This window comes from Pithys albifrons, chromosome 18, assembly GCF_047495875.1.
Source record: "Pithys albifrons albifrons isolate INPA30051 chromosome 18, PitAlb_v1, whole genome shotgun sequence".
Taxonomy (NCBI): domain Eukaryota; kingdom Metazoa; phylum Chordata; class Aves; order Passeriformes; family Thamnophilidae; genus Pithys; species Pithys albifrons.
Genome location: NC_092475.1, coordinates 1,518,892 through 1,531,707, shown reverse-complemented (window position 1 = coordinate 1,531,707; position 12,816 = coordinate 1,518,892). Strand labels below are relative to the sequence as shown.

At 47.4% G+C, this 12,816-nt stretch overlaps 1 protein-coding gene across 2 annotated transcripts; it reads left to right on the top strand.

Annotated features, from left to right (window-relative positions):
- The first annotated feature begins 84 nt into the window (after positions 1 to 84).
- On the top strand, positions 85 to 12,229 carry KIF3B (kinesin family member 3B). Of its 2 annotated transcripts, XR_011699344.1 has the most exons (10): positions 85 to 144; positions 3,684 to 5,122; positions 5,683 to 5,784; positions 6,457 to 6,579; positions 6,697 to 6,815; positions 7,033 to 7,146; positions 7,606 to 7,711; positions 7,898 to 8,076; positions 8,663 to 9,216; positions 9,420 to 12,229. XR_011699344.1 is itself a non-coding variant. In XM_071572946.1 (9 exons), the coding sequence occupies exons 2-9, from the start codon at positions 3,740 to 3,742 to the stop codon at positions 8,754 to 8,756; spliced, it is 2,220 nt and encodes a 739-aa protein (XP_071429047.1). In that variant the 5' UTR covers positions 85 to 144; positions 3,684 to 3,739; the 3' UTR covers positions 8,757 to 12,229. The 2 variants fall into 2 exon arrangements, 1 of the variants encoding a protein (XP_071429047.1); XM_071572946.1 differs by having other exon boundaries at positions 8,663 to 12,229.
- Positions 12,230 to 12,816: the final 587 nt, after the last annotated feature.

The following is a 12,816-nucleotide window of genomic DNA, read 5'->3' as shown; positions in this document are numbered from 1 at the left end:
CCCCTTTGTGCCGGTGCCCGGTGTCGGGGCGGGCGATGCCGTTGCCAGGGAAGCGCGTCACGGGCGGGCGTGGCGGCGGCGCCGCTTCCGGGCCGCGGGCGGAGCGGGCGGAGCGGGCGGGCGGCTCCCATGGTGACGGCGCAGGTGAGTCGGGCCCGGCCCCGCCGGTCCCCCCCGCCCCGCACAGCCCGCGGGGCACCCTCGGGGCATCCTCGGGGCAGGCACGGCGAGCGGGGCGGGCAAAGTGACGCGCCCCGGCGGTGCCGCGTTCGGTGGGTCCCCCCCGGTCCGTCCCTCCCTCCCTCCTGCGGGGCTCTCCCGCTGTCCCCGTCCCCCCGAACCGGGCGCCTCCAGCCCCTCTTCCACCGAGGGCTGCGGGTGATGCTCGGGTGGATCCGCCACCGGGAGGAGCCCTCGGTGCCCCGGGGACACGCGTGGGGTGGCAGCGGTGGCAGCGGAGGACACGGGCTGGGGGTAACCGCGGCATGTCCTGCCCGGCCTGGGGGGCTCGGGGGGAAAGAGCAGCACAAGGTGGGTTTGGCTCGGGGGATTCATGACCAGGGCGTTGTGACCCCACCTGAAGGGAAGTTCCAGCCAGGTGGGATTTGGTCTCTTCTCCCAGGCACTCAGCAATAGGACAAGGGGGCACGATGGGCTCAAGCTCTGCCAGGGGAAATTGAAGCTGGAGAGCAGAAAGAAATTCTTTGCAGAGAGAGTGCTCAGGGATTGGAATGGGCTGCCCAGAGAGGGGGTGGATTCCCCATCCCTGGAGGTTTTTCAACTGAGGTTGGCCATGGCACTGAGTGCCATGATCTGGTAAAGGGACTGGAGTTGGACCAAGGGTTGGACTTGATGATCTTGGAAGTCTTTTCCAACTCAATCCATTCCATGATTCTGTGATCCTATGCATGTGGCACTGAGTGGGAATCCACCACATCTTGATCCAACCCTACTGTGATCACCAGCCCAGGGCACAGAGTGCCCTGGGCTGGTGATCACAGTAGGGTTGGATCAAGGGTTGGACTTGATGATCTCAGAGGTCTTTTCCAACCCAATCCATTCTATGATTCTATGAGTATTTGAGAGATTAAACTGCGAGGAGCAATGAAATGTTTGGGGTGGTGTTCTGGGGATGTGCAGAGATGCAAGGGAAGGGTTTGGGCAGTTCCAAGGAAATCTTTGTGAGATGTTTAAGCTTAAGGCAGGAAGTGGAGAGAAGGCAGGACCTGTCGGGGCAGGTGGATGGGAGAACACCGTGCCTGGGGCACAGCCAGGGGGTTCCCAGCCCTGGAGGCCACTGAGCAGAAGGGGTTACCTTACCCCAGCTTGCACTCAGGCTGTGACATTGCTTATTTTTAGAAGCACAACCTTGTGTTGACTGAAATAAACCAAAATGCTTCCATTTCTGCCCACACTCCCCCTCTTAGACACCTGGGGCACTTCTTCAGGTGTGTTCACCTCAAGCTTGACCCTGACATAGAGACCTGGCCCAGGTCACTTTAGGCTGAACTAATTTCATGAAGGAATTCCCCTCTTTGATGGAGAAGAATGGATGGCACGACAGCATTCCCAGCTTTCTGGCCATTCCTGTCCAGCCACACTGGGCAGCTCAGACGCTTCCCTGGAGTGCCTGGGGAATACAAACACTGCCAACTAATTGGTTTTATTGTTGGTTACACTCTTGGATAAGGCTGAGAAGACCCATAACTTGTTATGCTTCCAGGAAACTTCACTGTGGTAGCTAAAATAATTGGAGATGGTTCGTGATAGGTTACCATTCTGAAAATAGCCCAAATCAGGGGTAAAATCAGTTGTTTGTGGCTATAAAAAGAGACTTGGGAGGGAAATGTGGAAAGGTGTTAAAAGCTGATCGAGCTCATTTTGAGGAGATACACCCTGAGGAGCAGCAAATGTGCAACACAATTTATGCTGTCTGTACCTCTGGCAAGACTAACTTCATTCTGATCATTTAATATTTGTCACAGTTGCTTGCAAAAGTGGCACTTCTCATCAGAATAGTGTTTTGGATATTCAATATATAAAATAAGTCTGTGCTCTGCCATTCAGAACCTGTGCCTAATTCAGGTGTTTGCCAGTGTGAACATGCAGATATGTCACACTGTGGTTGTCATGTGACCTTGTCCAAAAAAATTGTCTCTTGTGAACTTGAATTACAGGAATGTCCTTGGTAGCTGAGTCAGGGGAAGTGCTTGTTGGTGCATAGAACTCCTCAGAATAAGAAGAGGGAGAGTTGCTTTTTGTGATTCTGCCAAGATTTGTCCTCATTTCACATATTCTTTCTGTGCTGCTGCTCTAGAATTTGTGTTTGCTGTGGGTTGGACAGGAAGGTCACCTTTATCTGAAGCTGTCACTTAGGAGGGAAATGGTTTTATTCAATAATTACCTAAAACTCCTGCAGCAGTTTGAATTAACTGTTCAGGGTGTAGAGGGAATTCTGGGTGAGTGTCCAGCTTGCTCAATTCAGTGCGTGTTCCTCATCCTCCTGATAGCTCCTGTGTGCTTTCCTAGGAAGACAAGAAACAAGGAGTTTCCCCCCACAAAGCCAAGGAAACTCCCAAGGCTGTATTGAGGTTTATTAAACATGGTTTTAACCATGTTTATTTGTTACTCCTGTGTTAGTCTTTCCCAGACTGACTGACTGGATATTGCATTAGAATCATTGTGGCTCCTTTCTCATCCTCTGCTCTTGACTTTGCTTTGTCTTGCTCTGTCACTTTGTTGGAGGATCTCTCCTGAGAGGTGCAATTATCAAGTGAAAAACGATTAGATAAAGTCCCTGTTTCCCACAGATCCAGCTGGGAAGGGAACAGCAAGCACATCTTGAGGAGGCCACACCTGAACCCCAGCTCTGCCTGGGGTTCCCAGTGTGTGTTAGTTCTGGTTGGCAGAAGGACCTCAGAGCTCTTCTTGAAAGATGTTTTGGAAATAAAAAGGGTTATTAGAAAGCACATGGTATTCCCCAAGCTGTGCCAGTGGGATCTGCCTTCTGAGGCTTTAGCAGGAACACAGGCTTTTTGTTCTGTTTTCAATGGCAGCTCATCATGCTGGTGACTGGGGGATGCACCAGTGTGTCCTTTCTCTTTAACCAGAATCATGAAGGACTCGCTATTTGAACTGGGTTTATGTAATCTAAGTTTGGATTGATGCTGAATCCTGTAAACCTGATGCAGTTGGAACTGAGAGCAGAGCAGGATCATGGAATGATGTCATAGGTCAGTGTGCCTGGGCAGGGCTGGCTTTTGTGGAGAATCCTGGCAAAAGTATAATGCTAAAACTAAAAATAATAGCAGAGTTGTGCTCCAGAGAGAGCAAGGATAGGCTTTCAAAACAGGAGATTTAAAACAAAAGGCCTGACTGCAAAGAAAACAAATGGCAAAGTGTTAATAGTTTAAGAAGCATTATTTTTAAGGGTCAAGAAAAGAATCTTTAGCAGCTGTAAAGATGTGATTTGATGACAGTTTTTTTCAGCAGTTTGTAAAATTATACCGTTTGATGCACAGGCTTGGGTAAAATGGTACTATCTCAGTTCAGACCTTTACAGAGTTTTCATGTTGTCCACTGTTTTAATTCTTCAAAATCCTTTGCACCTTCATGAGTGCAAAATGCTGCTCAAATAGATGAGAGAACTGCCTTCAGACACTGGTGCTTTGTTTCTGTTCCAGGTTTGTAGCCCAGGATCACCCATCCCTCGGAGCACACCAGCCCCAGACTCGCTGCCATGTCTAAGCCGAAGAGCTCGGAGTCGGTGCGGGTCGTGGTGCGGTGCCGGCCCATGAACAGCAAGGAGCTCACGGCTTCCTATGAAAAGGTTGTCAATGTGGATGTCAAGTTAGGGCAGGTCTCAGTGAAGAATCCACGGGCAACATCTCATGAACTGCCTAAAACTTTCACCTTTGATGCTGTGTATGACTGGAATTCCAAACAGGTTGAACTCTACGATGAGACTTTCAGGCCTCTCGTGGACTCTGTTCTGCAAGGGTTTAATGGGACAATCTTTGCCTATGGGCAGACTGGGACAGGGAAAACATACACGATGGAAGGCGTGCGTGGTGATCCTGAAAAGAGAGGGGTCATCCCCAATTCTTTTGATCACATCTTCACCCACATATCTAGATCCCAAAATCAGCAATACTTAGTTAGAGCCTCTTATTTGGAGATATACCAAGAAGAAATCAGAGACTTGTTAGCGAAGGATCAGTCCAAGAGGCTGGAGTTGAAGGAGAGACCAGACACGGGGGTGTTTGTTAAGGATTTGACCACAGTTGTTACAAAAAGCGTCAAAGAGATCGAGCATATGATGAATTTGGGAAACCAGAATCGCTCCGTCGGTGCCACCAACATGAACGAGCACAGCTCTCGCTCTCACGCCATTTTCCAGATCACCATCGAGTGCAGCGAGCTGGGACTGGATGGAGAGAATCACATCCGTGTTGGGAAGCTCAACCTGGTCGACCTGGCAGGCAGCGAGCGGCAAGCCAAGACCGGGGCACAGGGGGAAAGGCTAAAGGAGGCCACCAAAATCAACCTCTCCCTCTCAGCTTTGGGCAACGTCATCTCTGCCCTGGTGGATGGCAAAAGCACACACATCCCATACCGGGACTCCAAACTGACCAGGTTACTGCAGGACTCGTTAGGTGGCAATGCCAAAACTGTGATGGTGGCCAATATAGGCCCTGCCTCTTACAACGTGGAGGAGACTTTGACCACACTGAGATATGCCAACCGTGCCAAAAACATCAAGAACAAGCCACAGGTGAATGAGGATCCTAAGGAGACTCTGCTACGAGAATTCCAGGAAGAGATTGCTCGGCTCAAGGCACAGCTGGAGAAGCGGTCCATTGGCAAAAGGAAGAGGAGGGAAAGGAGGAGAGATGGTGGGGAAGAGGAGGAGGACACTGAAGAGGGTGAGGATGAAGGAGATGACAAAGATGACTATTGGAGGGAGCAACAAGAAAAGCTGGAGATTGAGAAGAAAGCAATAGTTGAGGATCACAGCTTGGTGGCAGAAGAAAAGATGAGGCTGCTGAAAGAGAAGGAGAAGAAAATGGAGGACCTGAGGCGAGAAAAGGAAGCAACAGAGATGTTGAGTGCTAAAATCAAGGTAGAATTCCTCCTTGTGGTACCCTTTGAAAGCAATTACTTTAGGCTTTAGGGGGAATGGAGGGTTTCTCAATTTGGAAAGATATTTCACAAGAATTTTCCAAGACAGTGATTTTGTGTTTAGATTGGAGGATTTTAAAATAAGCCATTTCTAGCCAGAAGTTGAAATTTTCACCATGAATTACATATTTTAATATTCATGATTTGTTTTATTTTTCTTATGTGCTGGTCCTATAGGATGTTAAGCAATGGGCACAATAAAATGTGGCACAAAAAAGGCTTCATCCTGTCACAGATCATTAAAAAGTTCTTTACAGGCATGCACAGGTTTTGGTTCTCCAGCTTTGCCACACATTGCGGCAGTGACTAATTCTAAGCAAGTTACTGTTTCATTAATCCTACAGTTTTATAGGAAGTTTGAGAAATTGTAATTCTTGTAGCAGCTGCCTTGAAAGAGAAGGTTAAATAAGGGAGCTGCCCTGGAGAAGTTGTATCCATAGAAGAAAAAGTTACATTGTGTGATCACTGAGAGAAACTTCTGACCTTGGTTTTTCCTTTCAGAAAATGGAAAGCAAGCTCCTGGTGGGAGGGAAAAATATTGTGGATCACACAAATGAACAGCAGAAAATCCTGGAACAGAAACGACAGGAAATTGCAGAGCAGGTACAAGGAAGGAGATTTGTTATTTTGTATAAAAAGCCTTGCTGTGGATATTTTGTGAAACATTGTGTCAGGGGAAATAATCAGAAAATTTTCCCAGGGTTAACCCTAAAATTGGTTTAGTGGCAATCTGAAAAGAAGTGGGAAGGGCTTGTGTCCTGTTTGTCATTGTTTTAAATATCTAAAGGTTTATGGTAGTTTTATTCAAATCTTGGTGTTAAAGACTTATGTCCTATCTTGAGTGGAGCTGTTTGTAATTGAAGAAATAATTGTAAGAGCTCCAACAGTACCAGTTCAGCCATCAGCTCAAAGGAGGGATGTTCACTCTGGGCTAAAAAGCTTTGTTTTCTGTTATGCAGTTTCTGTTGCTGATTTTTAAATGCAATTGCTAGTATGAATTGATAAAAATAAAAATAATGAAAGAAAAAGAATCTAAAGTTGACATTCCTTTAATTGAATCTTGGGCACTTATTCACACTGTCTGACTTAACTAACAAAATAAGGACAAAGAGCAGTTAATGCTTCTGGTATTTCTAAGGCAAGAGGTAGGAGGAACTGGAAGCCCAAGGGAAAGCCCTGGGAGGCAGGGCAGTGCACCCACCCTGAGTTTCACATGTGTCAGCTGGAAGTGCCAAGGGAGTTGTGGTCTTTAATACCCTCTGTCATGTTCTTCAGAAACGCCGGGAGCGAGAAATCCAACAGCAGATGGAAAGTCGGGATGAGGAAACACTAGAGCTGAAGGAGACCTACAGTTCCCTTCAGCAGGAGGTGGACATAAAGACCAAAAAACTCAAAAAGGTAAAAAAAACCCCAACAGATTCCTTGTCTAACGGGCTGGGAGTAAAATCAGCTTGTGTGTGAAAGGGAGAACAACATTGGCAAGTGATAAGTTTTGGCTCTTGTTGTCTGTCCCAGTTATTTTCCAAGCTGCAGGCTGTGAAGGCAGAGATCCATGATCTCCAAGAAGAGCACATCAAGGAGCGCCAGGAACTGGAACAGACCCAGAATGAACTTACCAGGGAACTAAAGCTAAAGTAAGTCCCATCACTGTATTAACTGTACCAGAGAGAGTTTCTCTGGGTGGGGAGTGGAGGGACTGCCTTGCACATGTGGAATAAGGTTTAAACATGAGAAAACTAAACTGGTCCTCCTTTTCCAGGACTGTATTACATCATCAGGAGAGGAGCAGTGAGGAAAGTCATCTGCTAATTATGTTTCTTGTGTATTTCTTATTTTTGTGGTTTCACATAGGCACCTGATTATTGAAAATTTTATTCCCTTGGAAGAAAAGAATAAGATCATGAACAGATCGTTCTTTGATGAAGAGGAAGATCACTGGAAACTGCACCCTATAACCCGTCTGGAGTGAGTTTACTTCTGGTTTTCCTTGGGATGGAATGACAGGTGACAGGAAACACTCTAGCTGTCAAGAACAAGGTGCCCCTAAAAGAGGGGTTGAATTGGGGATTTAAAATAGCCCTCTGGATTCACAGGTTCTTGCTGCACAATAAAATAAAGCAATTCATTCCTCTTAGTAGGTTCAATAAAATAGAAATGTATAGTTAGGAGAATTCTTGGAAGATTTGGATTTTTCTGTTATATGAGCCAAATAATTGTATGTAAAACATATGTAATAGCACATTCATCACTAAAAGAGCAGTACATTCCTATCATTTTTCTTTCCTGCTCCTGCAAATGCAGCCTGGGTAGTTTCTCCTCTCTTGAAACAGATTTCTGTGTGGAATTTACAGATGTTGTAGTTCATAAACTGCAAGAGGAGCCTTTGGTTTTGGGTTATAACAGACTGTGTGGTTTTTTTCCTAGTAACCAGCAGATGATGAAGAGACCAGTATCTGCTGTGGGATACAAAAGGCCTCTGAGCCAACATGCCAGGACATCCATGATGATCCATGCAGAGGCTCGGTACAGGGTAAGCCTGGGTGCAGTTCCAGCCTTGGTGTCATCATTCCCCTGGGACTGTGTGTTCTTCTGTGGGATATAAATTTGTATAATGTCCTGCTTGCATTTATAAAGTACTTCAGAATAAGTTTCTGGAGGGAAAAGCAACAATTTGTATGAAAACATGGAGACTTTGACTCTGCTCTCACTGTCTCAGGCAGAGAACATTGTGCTACTGGAACTGGACAGGCCCAGCCGGACAACGCGGGACTACGAAGGTCCAGCCATTGCTCCCAAGGTTCAGGCAGCTCTGGAAGCAGCTCTGCAGGATGAAGATGAGATTCAGGTGGATGCCTCGACCTTTGAGAGCACTTCAAATAAAAAATCAAAGCCCAGGTGAGCTGGACCTTCAGTGAGCAGAGTGGGGAGAGGTGCAAGTACAGTTTCTGCTGGTCAGAATGTCTTGTCAGCCAAGAGAAGCTGAACTTGGCTGCAAAGCAGAGAGAGAGAGAAAGGAACTCAGAATCATGGAATCATTAAGGCTGGAAAAGACAGCAAGATTCAAGTCCAATCTTTGACCACATCCCACCCTGCCCACTAAACCATGTCACAAAGTGCCACGTCTGCTCATTTTTGAACACTTCCAGGGATGGTTCCTCTTCCACTGCCCTGAGCAGCCTGTTCAATGCTTAGCCACTCTTTCAGTGAAGAAATCTTTCCTAGTATCCAACATGAACCTCCCTTGGCAGGGAAGCTTGAGGCTGTTTCCCTTTGGCCTGTCACTTGTTACTTGGGAGAAGAGGCCAATCCCTGCCTTGCCACAACCTTGTTTTGGGGAGCTGTGTAGGATGTAGGACAGAAGTAAAAGCTGAAACTTACTAGAAAATAAACCCAGAAAAAACATGGCTTTTTGAAGATTAATTTTGGAAAGTAACAGGTATTAGAGCTTCTTTTGTTTATATTTTCATTTTTACTTCCTCAGGCCAAAAACTGGAAGGAGATCCTCGGGCTCCTCGTCAGCAGGAACCCACAGCTCTCAGCTCTACCCACAGTCACGAGGGCTGGTCCCAAAGTAAAACCAGCTCCTCTCCAGGGAGGGAACAGCCTTTGCCTTCTGGGAGCAGAGACAAGTACAAACCTGCAGAGAAAGCTCCTGGCCAGCCTCCAGCCCCTTTCCATGGAGATGGCCTTGTTGCTGTTTAACTGACTCAGGCCAGTCCAGGGCCACTGAGCCACAGGAAGATCCGTGCTTGCAATTCAGCATTTGACCTCTGTGGGAAATGAATTTTAGTTAGGAAATCAAAAATGCATGAGGTACGTTAAAGTGTGTTAGGAGCAATGGGAAGCATGGGGATCACCTCACAGCATCACCCTCCTCCTCCTCCTGCACCAGCCCTTCTGCTGCACTGGGCTCTCTGGCTGTTGGGCAATAAGAAGAGAGAGCTGAAAGTCATCTCAACAGAACCATCACTCCAGAGCTCCACAGTGAGGACCAAATGAAGCTAAAATGCAGAGGATCTGTTCAAACTTGACAAGGTGCATAGTTCTTCCTCTTCCTGCTTGAGAGATCTGGGGTTAAGGTGTTGGTCTGAACAGGCAGGATGGCAGCAGCCAGTGTGTCCTCAAAACCACACAGCTGTGCCTCCCTTCAGAGCTGTAGGACAAAAAGGGTCTTGAAAACAAATTTGTGCTCTCTAGAAAGGAAGCAGGAGAATCTGAAATCCTTTTCTTGTTTACAGGCATAAAAGTAAGAGCTCCTCTGAGCTGACCTCCTACAGACCTCACCCCTACCAACAGAAACCACCTTGTCAAAGAACACCTCTGCATGCCAGTGCCAGCTCCACAGTTCTCTTCCTCTCTCTTGCTTCCTACTTTACCCCTGGTATTTAAAACCAGTGTCCATATGACGTCTTTAATGGCATATGGCCATTTTTTAATGCCTCTCACTGTTCATGGGAGATGTAGCATTGGCTCAGAGCTTTTCCTGCCAGGCTCAGGTTCTGCTGTAAGCTGGGCAGAGCACTGGAATGTGGAGCTGCATCCTGGGAATGTGGTCCCTTCCCTTGGTGTCTGATGAGGTTCAGCATTCAGTAGCTCTTGTTCCTCACTTGTTCAGGTTGAGCATCTCTCCCTCTGCACCTCCCAGCCCATGCAGAGCTCACTGGGAGTGAAAGCAAATCCAACTGAGGCAGGAGGATGGAAGCTGGTGTTAATTCCAGGCGTTTTACTTTGAAAACAAGGGAGGAAGAACTGCTTTTGATGGTCTCCTTGCAAAGCTGCCCTATGACTGAAGCAGGCTCCTGTAATGCCACAGGCTCACGTAGCAGGGCAGAGGGAGGTGGAACTCCACACTAAGGACAGAGTAAGGTGTCCCTGTCTAGTGTCCCACAGCTCATTCGTAAGTTTTAGTTCACTGTATATTGAGACTTGGGATGTTACTTTTTCTGGTTGCTCTTGGCTGTCATCCTGTGAATGGTTTTACCTGTTTTCCCTCACTGACAACTTCCTCCAGACTGACACGTGTGAGTGTGTGAGGACTTGCCTGGTTGTAGAAATGCCCTGATGTGTGGACTCTGCCTTGTGCTCGTTGAGTGTCCACGGAGTGACCTCACCCAGGCTGGAGAGCTCCATCCTGCTGCCCCCCTGAGCAGGAGGAACTGAGAGCTTGGCACAGCTCACCTGGGCATCCTGCAGGCACGGTGCCCAGGTGAGCCAGCTGCCCAGGGGGGCCCCAAACACCAATTTGGCTGCTGCAATCCATGGACTGCTTTCCTGGGCCACGAGGTTAATATATGGATACACATATATGCACATATATATATAGATATATATATAGTAGTTTTGGTGGAGGAAGGAGGAATTTGCTTATAATTGAGAGAGCAGGCACATGACCAATTTCTTTCAACCTGAACATGGAAACCTGGCATAATCTTCCTTTTTATAAAGCCCTGTTTGTGTCCAGAGAGCCTTCTAATGGGCTTTTGTTGCATAATATAATGTCACCTTCTCTCCCCTCTCCCTCTGTCTCTCCAGCCCATAATCTTCTGTACTAGGACATTTTAAAAGATGATTGTATGGTGTAAGTGCTCAGAGAACTGAAGTGAACCAAGTGGGGTTTAAAGCCCTGAAATAGCAGCACAACATATAACCACGTCTCTGTACATACATATGTGCACATGTTTTATGTGAATAATGCAAACACAGACAGCTCTGTGTCTGCACGTGTGCACACTCTTCCTCAGTTGCTACTATTCCATCGGGAATTCTGCATTAAACTCAGTGCTGGAAACTGCCCTCCCAGCAGGGCTGGCACCTGGAACTCTGCAGTGCAAACCTGTTTTCATGTTGATGAGCTGGTGATGTGTCAGAAAGGCTCTGCTTTTAACTCTGTAGAAATTCATTAGCAAGGTGAAAACTCAGTAGGGTGGAAAAAAGAATAAATCTGCATATGTAGTCAGTGTATGTAAATGGGCTGCGGTGGAGATCTGGTCACTGTATTTGTGGGCAATCTCGGCCTGTTACAGAAGCTTTTGGGTTCTCATTCCGATGGCTTTGCCTCACCAGATGCTCAGTGGCACTAAGATACATTGTCTTAAGCTGAACAAAACACAGGGAGCTCTGGGTTGAAGCTTTTAAGAAACATTCCTGCCGAGTTTGCCCCTCTCTGGGTGTTATCTGAACCATCTGGGCTTCCTGCTGGTTGACTAAAGGCAGGAAATCCAGCCAGACTCCTGGAAGAGGCCCTGGGACAGTGTGCACCCTTTCTTCATAGGAATGTTTAACATCCTTGTCTTTGCTCTGATCTGTATAATGGGATCATTTTTTTAAAACGTGGCATGTGGCAGGAGCCAGCCCTCGGTGCTGGAGCCTGTGTGACACTGATGTGTAGGAATCAAAGCACTTTCTGAAATCCTTAACTTGGGTCCAGCGCCTTTTAAAAAACATTTGCATGCTGCTTGAACCTTCTCAAACACAGATACCTCTGCCAGAGCCTTATACAGGTCAGACCACGCCTGTGTTCAGTCCCTTGAGGGTGTTCAGCTCTGCCCTCGCTGAACACACAGCACTGGAGTTCAGTGAGACTCTGTGTGCCTGGCCCTGTCCCCTCTCCTGTCTGTGCTGGTTGATGTGCACCAGGCTTTGAACAGTTCCCTGGGATTCCTGGGGGTCTGCTCGTGCTGTGTTCAAACAGTCTGGGAAACAGGGCCTGCAAAAGCCATAATTAGCTGCAGAGATGGAATGAAATGAGAACACTGGCCCTGCCTGCTGCTCTGTGCAGAGAGGGGTTGACTCTCCAGGGTCCAGGCACTTACTGCCTCCTCCAGCCCCTTTTTGAAGAGCTGCCCCAGGCACAGCTGTCCATGAGAACTCTCAGCTCCTTGGAGACACACCCACCTCCACCTTGTCTTAGGTCATCTGTAGAAAAAAGAACCTGTCCATAGTTCTGTCCATAGTTTTACAGCTTATATTTATTTGTATCATCTCTTTTGTCTAGGAATGTAAACTGGTCCTAAAATACGACGTGTAATAAAGTTAATAAGATTTATTGCATCTATCAAAACGTGTGGGTTTCATTGTTAAATTGGGACAGGCCTTGGATTGGTTTTCCCTCAAAGGAAAAAGAAGTCTCTGGGTAAACTAAGTGGTAAAAGGTGAGTAGAATTGCAAAGAGTATTGCAATGTGTGTGTATATATATATATATATATCTCTCAGCTGGTTAAAACTTGGCTGTAACAATGCCAAGGTCGTGGGTTCAATCCCCTGTGTGGGCCATGGACTTAAGAGTTGGACTCGATGATCCCTGTGGGCCCTCCCAACTCAGAACAGTCTGTCTGTCTGTCCGTCTGTGATATGTAAATAGGAGTAGAAAATGCTTCAAGCTCCAGATGGGTCTGGAGCACAAGACTGATGGAGCAGCAGAGGAGGCTGGGGGTGTTCAGCCTGGAGGAGGTTCAGGGGTGACCCGATCACTGCAGGGCCCTGGCAGAGGGGTGGGGGTCGGGTCCTGCCCCTGGTGAGCAGCGACAGGCGGAGGGGACTGCCAAGGTCGTGGGTTCAATCCCCTGTGTGGGCCACTGACTGAAGAGTTGGACTCGATGATCCCTGTGGGCCCTCCCAACTCAGAACAGTCTGGG

What these genes read in the sequence shown, in the direction of transcription:
- KIF3B (XM_071572946.1), top strand. Translation starts at nt 3,740, where the DNA reads ATGTCTAAGCCGAAGAGCTCGGAGTCGGTGCGGGTCGTGGTGCGGTGC. An exon ending in ACCAGGGAACTAAAGCTAAA is followed by an intron (nt 6,816 to 7,032) that starts GTAAGTCCCATC and finishes GGTTTCACATAG; the next exon opens with GCACCTGATTATTGAAAATT. An exon ending in ATGCAGAGGCTCGGTACAGG is followed by an intron (nt 7,712 to 7,897) that starts GTAAGCCTGGGT and finishes TCACTGTCTCAG; the next exon opens with GCAGAGAACATTGTGCTACT.